The sequence below is a fragment of the Balaenoptera acutorostrata genome, chromosome 17 (genome assembly GCF_949987535.1).
Source record: "Balaenoptera acutorostrata chromosome 17, mBalAcu1.1, whole genome shotgun sequence".
Lineage (NCBI taxonomy): Eukaryota > Metazoa > Chordata > Mammalia > Artiodactyla > Balaenopteridae > Balaenoptera > Balaenoptera acutorostrata.
This window is the reverse complement of record NC_080080.1, coordinates 45,230-61,000: the sequence shown is the minus strand read 5'-3', so window position 1 is coordinate 61,000 and position 15,771 is coordinate 45,230. Positions and strand designations below refer to the sequence as shown.

General features: G+C 43.5%; 1 protein-coding gene across 9 annotated transcripts in view; it reads right to left on the bottom strand.

Moving 5' to 3' along the window:
* Nucleotides 1-543: 543 nt before the first annotated feature.
* Nucleotides 544-15,771, bottom strand: part of LOC103012053 (zinc finger protein 252) — a 27,994-nt gene continuing 12,766 nt past the window's right edge. For all 9 annotated transcript variants that reach the window (XM_057532232.1, XM_057532231.1, XM_007185500.2 and 6 more), the window contains one exon: nucleotides 544-8,046. In XM_057532232.1, the coding sequence (XP_057388215.1) occupies nucleotides 5,756-8,046 (2,291 nt within the window). In that variant the 3' untranslated portion in view covers nucleotides 544-5,755. The remainder of the gene's footprint in view (nucleotides 8,047-15,771) is intronic.

Here is a 15,771-nt window from a genome sequence, read left to right as displayed (position 1 = left end):
CTATCAACAGTATGTGAGAGTAACTGTTGCTCTACATTTTTTGCAACACTTGTCGTCATCAAACTTTTAATTTTTGCTACTCTGGTGAGTGTAACACGGCATCTCATAGTGATATCATTTTGCACGCCCGCGATTACTAATGAGCTTTGCCCATCTTTTCATACAGGTCAGTTGTGGGAATACCTCGAGCAGTGGAGAAGCTTTAGCAGGTTTTGTAGCAGAGGCTGGTGGCGGAGGCAGGAAATCCTGAAGGCTGGACACAGGGGTGGATGCTAGACCACGTGGTGCAGCCCCCATGCTAGGGACAGGGCATCTGCCAGCACTTCTGCCCACTGCTGAAGGAACGTCTCCAGGAGTCAGGCCTGGAACACAACTGCTGAATCCTAGCTCTTCTGTAGAGCTCACAGACTCAGGAGCAACTGAGACGCCCCCCACCCCAAGCCCACATTTTAGGGAGTTGGAACCTCAGTCCAGATGCCCTTGTGTCAGCATCTTTGTGCACCATCCCAGACCTCCCCCCCTCCCCCCACCCCCTGCGCTCACTCTAACCCTCTGTCCAGATCAGGCCACACCTGGCACGATGCTCCAACACCTGGAGACGTGGCCAAGCCCAAGGCCGATGCTGCTAGGACTATCTGGGTCCCCAGAGCAGGTTGCTAAGGTGGGGGCAGGACTCGCCCAGGCCAATTCTGGTGCCTATTTCTCCCGTAGAGCCTGGTGCTGGTTGGGGGCTCATAAGTTCTGCTAAGAGCAGTAGGTTCCTTTCCAGCCCCTTTCCCATTCACAAGGCCCTCCTGTCCTCCAGCTATCCCTTCCTGGGTCGCTACCTACATGACCTTCTAATGCCCCATGCCCTATTCAAGGATCTGCTCTTGTCCACTCAACAAATACAGTAGCCCCAGCAGCCATCCTGCCCCTCTGGACACAGCCAACTGGACAGGTGTTGACATCCAACCCAGGTGGGCCAGAGTCCATTCCCCAAACTCTGCATCCATGGCCACATTCATTGGAGTCTCACAGGTTTATGGGTACATGAATGGACACCAGACCAGAGAGTGGCCAGCATCCTCTCCTTAGAATATGAATTAAAATACTAAGTTCCCAGCCTCATTCTGGCAGGTCTCTTGGAAGAAGCAGATGTGAACCCAGTAACTGTGGTGGCAGCCAGTTTTTCAGCCCAGTGCACTATTAAACTGAGAAGGCAGGTCTGCAGGGAAACTAGGATACAATCCAGGGGTGGGAAATCCAGAAACCTTTCCAGTTCCTGACTCCAGCTGTTTCCTTACCTGGGGTGCCATAAGACATCCCTGGATCCTGACAGATGGTGCTCCTTTCTTTGCTCGGGTTATCTTAAGTAGGTGTCTGTTACTTATAACTAGGAGCCCTAGTGCACACAACTAACCCCTCCAACTTCCATCCTGCAGTTTTCTTCTGGTCCCATCTTCAGATACACAGAAGATGCTGCACGTATGCAGCGTTAAAGTGAAAAAATCCCAGTGCAGTCCTGCTGCCTGGAAACTCAGGTCCTCAGACTCAAGGCAGCAGCTTGAGTCACTTGCCACCCACTCTTGCATGAACATAAGCAATAATGGAATCCACCCGCTACCTTTCAACGCTTGTGAATAAACGCATGAAACTCAAGTAAACCCTAGAATTGGTGGGGAAAGAAGACATGTCAACTACACATGGTAAACCAGTAGGATTGGCAGGGGAACACACAACACATTAACAGGCACTTAAGGGCAGACCATCTTTTTCAGCAGAAAGAGCAGATCTTGGTCCCCTTATGATTCACATCTTCAGTTGTGGTTCAAGAGCTAGTGGTGGAGGTCAAGGACATGGGTCATCCTCAGGAGTCCACCACACCAAGGCATCAGTGGAAATGCCGTAAGACAGGCAGGCACAGGAAAAGTGAAGGGCTCCTGTGACCCTTCAGCACCTGCCCCCACTGTCTGGGGTGTCCTTTCTCCTGACAGCAAAGGCCACCCAAAGTCTCTGGGAATTCTACAAAATAATCCCATGTTCTGGCAATAGGCAGACACCAGAACTAACAAAACAACTCTGGATTTACAAATACGACACTCCTGACACCCCCACAGGGAGCAGGTCCTGGTTGGGCCCCATGACCCACACCCTCATGGTGACGGCTGTCTGCCAGGAAGGCTGAGTCCTTGGGCAGCTCCTGCAGCACAAGCTTGAAGGTAGGGGCCCTTCTCAACACCCCCACACCATCCCCACCTGCTGCCAATGTTCGGCCCCCAAGTCCAGTCAGGCTACAAAAGTGTTTCATGGGGAGCAGACCATCCAAACTGCAACCAACTCTACTAGTTCAACGAGTAGTAAACAATGTCTTCCTCCAAGTACTAACTGCCCTGAGTTCCTTCCAGTCATAATCCCACACAGCCTGTGGCAAGAACTACCAATACATGGAGATCTAAGGCAGGAGACTTCACCCACCTGCTGGGCAGCAGGCAGGTGACAGAGAACACCTGTCACCTCACCAGAACAGCGGCTCCAGGGGGACCTGAAAATATCCTTATTCTTCCCTGTGTGAGGGTATCGAGCCCGACCAAATAGAGCAGCAGGAATATGCTGGTACGATGATGGTACGATATGATGGTACGATGTCTGCTGACCAGAGCTCAACCTCCTGCATGTCAAAACTGTCCTGGCCACTGTCCATCTCCCTGTTTCTAGTACCTTTCAGGTGATGAGAGCCTGGGCCACAGTGGGGATTTTGGAAGGTTGCACATCTGCTGGCACTGGCATAAAACTCCTTTAGAAACAGCTTCTTCGCATCAACTGGGGAAACCGAAATGCCCTTCTCAACTGCAGGTAATCGACTGGGTTTAGACGCCAGGCGGCACCAGGTGGATGGGCGCCCTGTGCTCCTCACCATGCAGCACAGAGAGGCTTCGAACCATCAGGAGACAAGTCTGGCTCCAACCAATACTAATGCCATCACCAAGCTAGGTAAGACTAGCTAACAGGGATATTTATGACTGAAATGGACAACATTAGCTATGTAAATAAACTTCAGTACAATTTGGGTAAAACATTTAACTGAAAACTAAAACATAATCCAAACTCACTGCAGGAATTACTCATAAAGACGTTTTAGCCACACAACCTAAAACAGAGAATTAGAATAAAAGCTGAGGTTCTCAATTAAGTAAACTGTCCACCGTATGTAAAGATGTATAAAGAAAAAAACCCCACATATTTCCTCCCGATTTGGCATTCTAATTATATGGCCTCGAGGAAGACACTGTCACAACTTCCGAGTCCTTTTGTCTCTTGAAAGGATGCCAAGGAGATCCTTGGAGCAAGAACAGGGAACTTCTTTTTCTTCCTTCCCAGAAGTTCTTTCTCTACAAGAAGAAGTTGTAACTGGATAAAAAGCTCCAAGGCCCTATCTCAGACTGAAGCCAGGAGAGCCATGGGAGGAGCTTCTGACACAGCTCAGGAGATTAAGGTGTCCAGTCACCTCAGGAAAAGACAGACATGCCCTCTCTTTTTGGAACACGGCGATCGGGCAATGATTAGTAAAGTCACAAGCCAGAGGCTCCCAACTTTGGACCATTTTCCCATTTTCCTTCATTGATAACACATCTAGAAGACCTATCCACCAAACCACATTAAGTGAAACATACAACTTCAATGGGCCAGAATTAGTCAGATGGGTCAGCCTCAGGACTGCAAGCTCCCTGCCTCGGGTGCCCGGGGGTGCAGCGGGTGTGGGCCTGGGGCAGGCGCCCAGTGGGGGATCCACGACTGTAGGCGGCAGAGCCATGTGGTACCAGAGCCACCCCAAGCAGCCTCTCTGTGCCTCAGTCTCATTGTGAAACAGGGTTAATAAAAGTACCTACTTCACTGAGGTGATGTGAGGATTAAATGAGAAAACCCAGGAGAAGCATTCATCACAGTGCCTCGCACATACTAAGGTAAAAAGGTAAAGGTTTGATGACTCAATCAGAATTTTTGTTTAGCACGTGATAACCATTATTATCACAGTGTATTAATTCCAGTTTTAAAAATGTCAAAGCTATTTGTGGTGAAGTGTGCTTAGGAGAAGTATCATTAAGAGGCAGATTTTTCAATCAGCTCCTCAAAATTCTAAAACGAGTAAAGACCAATGCTACTGCTATATAGACAAGAGCCTGGAAAATAAGGCCTGAGCCATAGGTCAAGTCAACATAAGGAGAAAAGGTCAGTTAACTTCTAAGAGAAAGTTTCTTTAATAAAGCAGGAAAATAAGAATAAACTTATTACTGAAAAGGATACTATAAAGGAATAGAATGTCCAGCTATTAAGCAATTCACTGCTCCTCTTTCACTCCATTCTTACCCTGCCTTATTCATAAAGCGCCGTCCCACTATAGCCCATCCCAGATCCTGTTAGTCCCTTCTCAAGGGTTCACACACGGTACCAGCTTCTCATCAGACTCTCAACAGCCACTTTCAATTGCCAGATTTGTTTCTAGAACTGTCTCTCACAGACTCCTTCTGCTGAATCTCTCATATTTATAACCCTTTTTCAGCCCATTTTGATGCTAATCTTTCCTCCACAAAAACAGAAGGAAGTGCCATAGAAACTTCTGGAGAATGGGGTTCTGAGGACACTGGAATGAACCACACGTGATGAACTAGGGGCAGCCACTCTGAAGACTGTGCTCAGGAAATCAGCTCCCAGGATGTTTAGCATCACCTCAAGGCGTCAGGTGGGAGGATCACGGGCACTGAGACACCACTGACTAATACAGCTCCTGGGAGGGACAAAAGCATGTTTACAGCATGCAGACAGGGGTCCAAGGCTGACAAACAGCCTGCACGATAAGCTACCCACGAAAAGGTGCTTAATGCCGTGTCCCTGCCTCACCTGGAGTCTTGTCCTCTGGCAGCAGGAGGACCTGCCCTTCTCACCAGAGTCTGCTCAGTGCGAGGCCGCCCAGTGAAAGGGAACAGCTCCAACCACTCACCTCCTCTCCCTCAGAAGTGGATCCAGAATATACCAACAGAATCTGTAAGCTGCGTCCTGGGTCCCAAGCCAGCCTGTGTCTACTTTATGCCTATTCCACCCCTCCAATTCATGGGGTTTTTTGTTTTCAAATTACCCTGTAGGAAACCCCAGTTTACATGAGTCACTTGACTTCCTAGCACGATCTCAACAGTTTGAATCTACACACAAGCCTCACCTCATTCCATAACAAACTCTGCTTATACTTATATGCCTTCTTACCTCTGTGGATTACCGGATGCTGAAAAGGGACAACCCCTTTGAAATTAAAGGTATCATATCCCTCACAATAGAACAAAAACATTTTGAAAAGGCCCTACAAACAAACAAATAAGAAAACCCCAACCCAGTTCCATCACACTCCTAAGTCCAAGGATCCCAGTTACTTTTCCTGAAGCTGAAATAGATGATGAAGAGGAAAGAAAAGAAAGGCAGGGGCCAAAGGAAACACCTAACTGTACACTAAGGTCTGGTGCTATAAAAACATGATCTAGGAAAGTATATTTAAGTTGCATTCATTTAAAACACTCAAGCAGAGAGCCATCCTCTGGGTCTGAGGGAAGGCATGTCACCTTGGAATGTTTACCACATAATTCAGCAGCCTGCCTTCAGTGAGCAGCACATTGGGAGATAGTTTAATTCCTTAAGAGCTGAATTTCCAAAAGGAAAGTCATAAAGTGAACTTTCTTATCAGTAGAACTCTCCTGCTGTAAAACTGTGAAGAACGTATCAGAGTGAGTCACTCTCCACTGTGAACCTTCCGGTGCTGCATGAACGCTGCCTGTGCGCCAAAGAGCTCCCCACACTCGTCACACTGACGGGCTTGCTCTCCACCGTGGAGTCTGTGAACTTTCTCATGACTAATAAGAGATATTCTCTGGTTGTAAGTTTTCCCACATCTACTACACATGTAAGGTCGCTCTCCACTGTGGATTCTCTGATGTCGAATGAGGTGAGAGCTTTGTCGGAAGGATTTTTGACATTCAGTGCATTTATAGGGCTTCTCTCCAGTGTGAATTCTCTGGTGTTGGATAAGGGACAAGCGTGCACTGAATGATTTCTCACATTCACTGCACATGTAGGGTTTCTCTCCAGTGTGAACCCTCTGATGCTGAGTAAACTGTGAATGCTGGCTGAAGGCCTTGCCACACTCACTGCACTCGTAAGGCTTCTCGCCGGTGTGAACCCTGAGATGCTGAATGAGGGAGGAGCGGACGTTGAAGGCCTTCCCACAGTCACTACACGTGAAAGGGCTCTCCCCAGTGTGAATTCTTCGATGGCGGATGAGGTGTGCGCTCTGGCTGAAAGCTTTCCCACAGTCGCCGCACTCATAGGGCTTCTCCCCATTGTGTGTCCTCTCATGCTTAATTAGGGTGGATATCTGTCCAAAGGTTTTCCCACACTCGCTACACTCGTAAGGTTTGTCTCCAGTGTGACTCCTCTGGTGCTGGATTAGGTGTGAGCCCTGACTAAAGGCCTTCCCACAGCTGTGGCACTCGTAGGGTTTCTCTCCATTGTGCACTCTCTGATGCTGGACAAGGGAGGAGAGAACACTGAAGGCTTTGTCACACTCATTACACCCGTAGGGCCTCTCACCATTGTGTGTCCTTTGATGGTGAATGAGATTAAAACTCTGGCTGAAAGCTTTTCCACACTCATTACACTCATAGGGCTTCTCTCCAGTGTGAATTCGCTGATGCTGAATAAGGTGTCCTTTTTGACTGAAGGTTTTCCCACACTCATTACACCCATAAGGTTTCTCTCCAGTGTGAATTCTCTGATGCTGAATGAGGGACAGGTGAGCACTGAAGGATTTCCCACACTCATTGCAGCTATAAGGCTTCTCTCCAGTGTGAACCCTCTTATGTTGAATAACTTGTGAGCGCTGACTGAAGGATTTTCCACATTCATTACATCTATAGGGTTTCTCTCCAGTGTGGATTCTCTGATGAACAATAAGGGTTCGGTTCAGGCTAAAGAATTTTCCACATTCGTTACACTCATAGGGTTTTTCTCCTGTGTGAGTTCTCTGATGTTGAATGAGAGATAATCGTGCGCTGAAGGCTTTGCCGCACTCAGCACAGTCATGGGGTTTCTCTCCAGAATGGGTTCTCTTATGCTGAGTGAGGTGTGACTGTCTCTGGAAGGCTTTCCCACATTCCACACACACGTACGGCTTCTCTGCACTATGCACTCGCTGATGATGGATCAGGTTAGAGCTATGATTAAAGGCTTTTCCACACTGACTGCACTCATGGGGCTTCGCCCCAGTGTGAACTTCACAATGCTGAATGTAAGACGGACATGTGCTAAGAGCTTTCTCACATCCGTTAGCCTCACAGGGTCTTTCTCCAGTGTAAGTGTTACAGTGCTGCATGGCGTAGGGACGGGCATGGGAAGCTCTGCCACCTTCCTCACACCCGCAGGGCTTCTCTCCACTGTGAATTCTCCGGTGCTGAATGAGAGCTCTGCTCTGACCAAAAGCTATTCCACACACAGCACACTTTTCAAAGGTTTCTTCTGGACTGTTAATCCTCTGGTTCTCACTGAAAACTGAACTCTGCCTGGGCACTTTCACAAACACATCTGCCTGACAGCCTTGTTCTCCTACACAGAAACTTTGGAGGTTAGTGAGGTCCATACTTGTTTGGAAGTTTTCTACACGTGCCACACTCTGGTGGAGACTTTTCCCTGAAGACAGCCTGCAGTTTCTGACAGAACTTGTGTCTGCAGCGCAACTTACCTCAGCTGCACTGAATTTCGGACCTCTTTCCCCCAAGGGGGTTTTCACATGTGTCACTGTCACTGGCCTGAAATTACTCTTCTGGGGGAAATCCTTCTTAAGTCCCTCCACTGCATATTTCCCCCAGCAATTCTTTAGCTTTCCCTCAGTTTTAGTCATCTCTTCAAAATCAGATTCCTTGGAAATATTCCTTACATGCTCTTCTAATTTTGTTCTCTGGGATTCCATTTCTTCAGAAATTTCCTGCTTTGGAGTCAATTCTTTTTTTTCCTTCCTAGAGTCATAACCTAAAAAAAAAAAAAAAAAAAAAGAGTTACTCGTGTTTTACTATGGGAAATACTTAGAGCATAAATAGAAACATTTATATGAAACAATTATCTCCTAGGAGGATTTGGATTTTCAGAATGCAAAACCAAAAATGACCTTACTGGGAAGAGAAAAGAGAAGGCGAGGAGAGAGAAGCATGCTCTCAGAGCAATGAAAGCTGGTGTGAGAAGGAGGGAGGGAAGGAGGGAGGGAGGGAAGAAACCCAAGGTGAAATGCCTCCATTTCAGATGGGCTAACCAGGCACAGATGGAGCAGGAACTCGAGGCGTGACCTGAGGGAGAGGCGCCCTCAGAAGGCGAGGAGGGGGGACTTCCCTGGCGGTCCAGTGGTTAGGACTTCACCTTTCAATGCAGGGGGTGAGGGTTCCATCCCTGGTCAGGGAGCTCAGATCCCACATGCCTCAAACCAAAACATAAAACAGAAGCAATATTGTAACAACTTCAATAAAGACTTTAAAAAAAATGGTCCACATCAAAAAAACAAAAAACTAAAAAGAAGGCAAGGAGGGAGATGGGGAAGTCAGCAGTGGAGGCTTGGACGGTCAGCACCTACACTGATGTTACTGCTGCACACTCTGTAAAAAAAAGGCATCTTCCGTGGCTTATACATAACAGGCATTCAAACATTTGTTGAAAAATAAATGTATCATAAGTGATTTATAATGAATGAAGGGTATACTGAGCAACACATAATGGGAAAAATTATTTGATTTGGACAACTTGGTTTCACAGAAGTAAATCATGGAAAATAGAGAAAAATAGAAACAAGCAACCTACCCATTCAAATAGCAGGTACAGCACAAGGCAAAAAACCCAAATGTGTACACCAGTCCATACCACACGTTCCCAATGAATAAAAGTACCTGAAAATTTGTAAAAACTGTGACACAACTGAATTCTGAGACTCAATGAAAGGAAGTGTACCAAAAACAAAACCACCCAGCCAAAAGCACTGAATCATGTGGCTACAAAGACCAGTGGAAGAACAAGCCTGGTGAGAACTGTGAGAGGGTAGCCCTGTTTTGAGAGACCGCAAAAGCACAATGGACTCTCTCTTTTGTAAACAGTGGTTATTATTAGAGCTGTCACTTTCAGACTGTTTAGCCAGAACAGAGACTGAGCTGAAAATATTAACTGGGTGGGACCTAACATTGGGCTAAGTCGTCTTTGCAGAACTAGGCCCAGTACTTCAAAGGGACTGATTTTTACCATTCAAGTCTGAAAGGTAAAAAGCAAACAATACTTCATTCTAGAAACCTAGGAGCAGCCTGAAGGGGCAGGTTGTGGATGGTAAAGGTCCTGAATTCCTGTGGCTTCTGTCAGGAGTATCTGAGGAGTTAAGAGTCTTCAACATCCTGGGACTAGAGTCTAAAAAGATGATCCTTGTCAAGAGGTGCTATTTCACCAGGTAGGAAACAGAATGAAGAATGTGACAAAACAAGAGACCACAGAACAAAGTGATCTATGAGTCAAGAAGCAACGTCTCCGGGACTTCCTTGGTGGCGCAGCGATTAAGAATCTGCCTGCCAAGGCAGGGGACACGGGTTTGAGTTCTGGTCCAGGAAGATCCCACATGCTGAGGAGCAACTAAGCCCGTGAGCCACAACTACTGAGCCTGTGCTCTAGAGCTCGCGAGCCACAGCTACTGAACCCATGCACCACAACTACTGAAGCCCACGTGCCTAGAGCCCGTGCTCTGCCAACAAAGAGAAGCCACCGCCATGAGAAGCCCGCGCACCGCAACGAAGAGTAGCTGCCGCTCGCCTCAATTAAAGAAAGCCTGCGTGCAGCGAGGACCCAAAGCAGCCAAAAAAAAAAAAAAAAAAAAAAAAAGAAGCAACGTCTCACACCAGTTCATGTTGCTTCAGATGTCAGGGGATCCTTGGTTGCCTGTTTGTATTTTATTTTATTTTTAATTTACTTTTATTATTTTTTTTAGCTCTTTTTTAAATTGAATTATAGTTGATGCCTGTTTGTATTTTAAATTGAGGCAATAAAAAGATACTTGGGAACTCTATGAATGAGGGTATTTATGAATCAGAAGGGCATTTGAGTGAGATGGTGGTTATAAGTCCAGGGTACCTCCAAATGCCAAAATTTGCAAGTCTTTACCTAGGGCTATTTGGTTTTTTGAGGCAATTCCTTTGTTTTTGCCCTAGGTAGAAGATATTTTACTGCTGGGTGTTCTTTGTACAGGGTTAGAGGAAGGAAGTGGTAGGATTAGCTGACTTCTGTATTTAGAATTTTTGGCTGTTATCTCAGGATTCAGGTTTGACCTTTTTTTTTTTTTTAAACCCTTAAAGTTTCTATGAAGAAACTTTTACTCATCAATTGTCTAGTTATCCTGAGGGATAACCCACTTAGTAAAGGCAGAATCAATCCTTGATTCTTTTATTTACCAGTTTTCAGAATAATGAATCAGGTCCCTAACATTCCTCAAAGGGGACCAATGAGTAGGGAATTTTCCCCTGAGTATCAGACCAGCCCTAACAAAGCTTAAGACCAACCCCTTAACATGGGAAGGTGATCCAATGGCATTTTATCTGTCTGCCAGAAGGAGACTTAATCCTCTTTCAAGAATGTAACATCGTTAGATAGCCTCAACCACCAGAGGGCAGGCAACAGAAGCAAGAAAAACTACAATCCTGCAGCCTGTGGACCAAAAACCACAGTTACAGAAAGACAGAGAAGATGAAAAGGCAGAGGGCTATGTACCAGATGAAGGAACAAGAAAAAACCCCAGAAAAACAACTAAATGAAGTGGAGATAGGCAACCTTCCAGAAAAAGAATTCAGAATAATGATAGTGAAGATGATCCAGGACCTCGGAATAAGAATGGAGGCAAAGATTGAGAAGATGCAAGAAATGATTAACAAAGACCTAGAAGAATTAAAGAACAAACAAACAGAGATGACCAATACAATAACTGAAATGAAAACTACACTAGAAGGAATCAATAGCAGAATAACTGAGGCAGAAGAACGGATAAGTGACCTGGAAGACAGAATGGTGGAATTCACTGCTGCGGAACAGACTAAAGAAAAAAGAATGAAAAGAAATGAAGACAGCCTAAGAGACCTCTGGGACAACATTAAACGCAACAACATTCGCATTATAGGGGTCCCAGAAGGAGAAGAGAGAGAGAAAGGACCAGAGAAAATATTTGAAGAGATTATAGTCGAAAACTTCCCTAACATGGGAAAGGAAATAGCCACCCAAGTCCAGGAAGCGCAGAGAGTCCCATACAGAATAAACCCAAAGAGAAACACGCCGAGACACATAGTAATCAAAGTGGCAAAAATTAAAGACAAAGAAAAATTACTGAAAGCAGCAAGGGAAAAACGACAAATAACATACAAGGGAACTCCCATAAGGTTAACAGCTGATTTCTCAGCAGAAACTTTGCAAGCCAGAAGGGAGTGGCATGATATACTTAAAGTGATGAAAGGGAAGAACCTACAACCAAGATTACTCTACCCAGCAAGGATCTCATTCAGATTTGATGGAGAAATCAAAAGCTTTACAGACAAGCAAAAGCTAAGAGAATTCAGCACCACCAAACCAGCTCTACAACAAATGCTAAAGGAACTTCTCTAAGTGGGAATCACAAGAGAAGAAAAGGACCTACAAAAACAAACCCAAAACAATTAAGAAAATGGTCATAGGAACATACATATCGATAATTACCTTAAACGTGAATGGATTAAATGCTCCAACCAAAAGACACAGGCTTGCTGAATGGATACAAAAACAAGACCCATATATATGCTGTCTACAAGAGACCCATTTCAGACCTAGGGACACATACAGACTGAAAGTGAGGGGATGGAAAAAGATATTCCATGCAAATGGAAATCAAAAGAAAGCTGGAGTAGCTATACTCATATCAGATAAAATAGACTTTAAAATAAAGAATGTTACAAGAGACAAGGAAGGACACTACATAATGATCCAGGGATCAATCCAAGAAGAAGATATAACAATTATAAATATATATGCACCCAACATAGGAGGACCTCAATACATAAGGCAACTGCTAACAGCTATAAAAGAGGAAATCGACAGTAACACAATAATAGTGGGGGACTTTAACACCTCACTTACACCAATGGACTGATCATCCAAAATGAAAATAAATAAGGAAACAGAAGCTTTAAATGACACAATAGACCAGATAGATTTAATTGATATATATAGGACAGTCCATCCAAAAACGGCAGATTACACGTTCTTCTCAAGTGCGCACAGAACATTCTCCAGGATAGATCACATCTTGGGTCACAAATCAAGCCTCAGTAAATTTAAGAAAATTGAAATCATATCAAGCATCTTTTCTGACCACAACGCTATGAGGTTAGAAATGAATTACAGGGAAAAAAACGTAAAAAAGACAAACACATGGAGGCTAAACAATACATTACTAAATAACCAAGAGATCACTGAAGAAATCAAACAGGAAATAAAAAAATACCTAGAGACAAATGACAATGAAAACACGACGACCCAAAACCTATGGGATGCAGCAAAAGCGGTTCTAAGAGGGAAGTTTATAGCTATACAAGCCTACCTCAAGAAACAAGAAAAATCTCAAGTAAACAATCTAACCTTACACCTAAAGAAACTAGAGAAAGAAGAACAAACAAAACCCAAAGTTAGCAGAAGGAAAGAAATCATAAAGATCAGAGCAGAAATAAATGAAATAGAAACAAAGAAAACAATAGCAAAGATCAATAAAACTAAAAGTTGGTTCTTTGAGAAGATAAACAAAATTGATAAGCCATTAGCCAGACTCATCAAGAAAAAGAGGGAGAGGACTCAAATCAATAAAATCAGAAATGAAAAAGGAGAAGTTACAACAGACACTGCAGAAATACAAAACATCCTAAGAGACTACTACAAGCAACTTTATGCCAATAAAATGGACAACCTGGAAGAAATGGACAAATTCTTAGAAAGGTATAACCTTCCAAGACTGAATCAGGAAGAAACAGAAAATATGAACAGACCAATCACAAGTAATGAAATTGAAACTGTGATTAAAAATCTTCCAACAAACAAAAGTCCAGGACCAGATGGCTTCACAGGTGAATTCTATCAAACATTTAGAGAAGAGCTAACACCCATCCTTCTCAAACTCTTCCAAAAAATTGCAGAGGAAGGAACACTCCCAAACTCATTCTATGAGGCCACCATCACCCTGATACCAAAACCAGACAAAGACACTACAAAAAAAGAAAATTACAGACCAATATCACTGATGAATATAGATGCAAAAATCCTCAACAAAATACTAGCAAACAGAATCCAACAACACTTTAAAAGGATCATACACCACGATCAAGTGGGATTTATCCCAGGGATGCAAGGATTCTTCAATATACGCAAATCAATCAATGTGATACACCATATTAACAAATTGAAGAGTAAAAACCATATGATCACCTCAATAGATGCAGAAAAAGCTTTTGACAAAATTCAACACCCATTTATGATAAAAACTCTCCAGAAAGTGGGCATAGAGGGAACCTACCTCAACATAATAAAGGCCATATATGACAAACCCACAGCAAACATCATTCTCAATGGTGAAAAACTGAAAGCATTTTCTCTAAGATCAGGAACGAGACAAGGATGTCCACTCTCACCACTATTATTCAACATAGTTTTGGAAGTCCTAGCCACGGCAATCAGAGAAGAAAAAGAAATAAAAGGAATACAAATTGGAAAAGAAGAAGTAAAACTGTCACTGTTTGTGGATGACATGATACTATACATAGAGAATCCTAAAACTGCCACCAGAAAACTGCTAGAGCTAATTAATGAATATGGTAAAGTTGCAGGTTACAAAATTAATGCACAGAAATCTCTTGCATTCCTATACACTAATGATGAAAAATCTGAAAGAGAAATTATGGAAACACTCCCATTTACCACTGCAACAAAAAGAATAAAATACCTAGGAATAAACCTACCTAGGCAGACAAAAGACCTGTATGCAGAAAACTATAAGACACTGATGAAAGAAATTAAAGATGATACCAACAGATGGAGAGATATACCATGTTCTTGGATTGGAAGAATCAACATTGTGAAAATGAGTATACTACCCAAAGCAATCTACAGATTCAATGCAATCCCTATCAAATTACCAATGGCATTCTTTACGGAGCTAGAACAAATCATCTTAAAATTTGTATGGAGACACAAAAGACCCCGAATAGCCAGAGCAGTCTTGAGGCAAAAAAATGGAGCTGGAGGAATCAGACTCCCTGACTTCAGACTATACTACAAAGCTACAGTAATCAAGACAATATGGTACTGGCACAAAAACAGAAACATAGATCAATGGAACAAGATAGAAAGCCCAGAGATTAACCCACGCACCTATGGTCAACTAATCTATGACAAAGGAGGCAAAGATATACAATGGAGAAAAGACAGTCTCTTCAATAAGTGGTGCTGGGAAAACTGGACAGCTACATGTAAAAGAATGAAATTAGAATACTCCCTAACACCATACACAAAAATAAACTCAAAATGGATTAGAGACCTAAATATAAGACTGGACACTATAAAACTCTTAGAGGAAAACATAGGAAGAACACTCTTTGACATAAATCACAGCAAGATCTTTTTTGATCCACCTCCTAGAGTAATGGAAATAAAAACAAAAATAAACAAGTGGGACCTAATGAAACTTCAAAGCTTTTGCACAGCAAAGGAAACCATAAACAAGACGAAAAGACAACCCTCAGAATGGGAGAAAATATTTGCAAATGAATCAACGGACAAAGGATTAATCTCCAAAATATATAAACAGCTCATTCAGCTCAATATCAAAGAAACAAACACCCCAATCCAAAAATGGGCAGAAGACCTAAATAGACATTTCTCCAAAGAAGACATACAGACGGCCACAAAGCACATGAAAAGATGCTCAACATCACTAATTATTAGAGAAATGCAAATCAAAACTACAATGAGGTATCACCTCACTCCTGTTAGAATGGGCATCATCAGAAAATCTACAAACAACAAATGCTGGAGAGGGTGTGGAGAAAAGGGAACCCTCTTGCACTGTTGGTGGGAATGTAAATTGATACAGCCACTATGGAGAACAATATGGAGATTCCTTAAAAACCTAAAAATAGAATTACCATATGACCCAGCAATCCCACTACTGGGCATATACCCAGAGAAAACTGTAATTCAAAAAGACACATGCACCCGAATGTTCATTGCAGCACTATTTACAATAGCCAGGTCATGGGAGCAACCTAAATGCCCATCAACAGACGAATGGATAAAGAAGTTGTGGTACATATATACAATGGAATATTACTCAGCCATAAAAAGGAACGAAATTGAGTCATTTGTTGAGACGTGGATGGATCTAGAGACTGTCATACAGAGTGAAGTAAATCAGAAAGAGAAAAACAAATATCGTATATTAATGCATGTATGTGGAACCTAGAAAAACGGTACAGACGAGCCAGTTTGCAGGGCAGAAGTTGAGACACAGAGGTAGAGAATGGACATATGGACACCAAGGGGGGAAAACTGCGGTGAGGTGGGGATGGTGGTGTGCTGAATTGGGCGATTGGGATTGACATGTATACACTGATGTGTATAAAACTGATGCCTAATAAGAACCTGCAGTATAAAAAAACAAACAAAACAACTAAT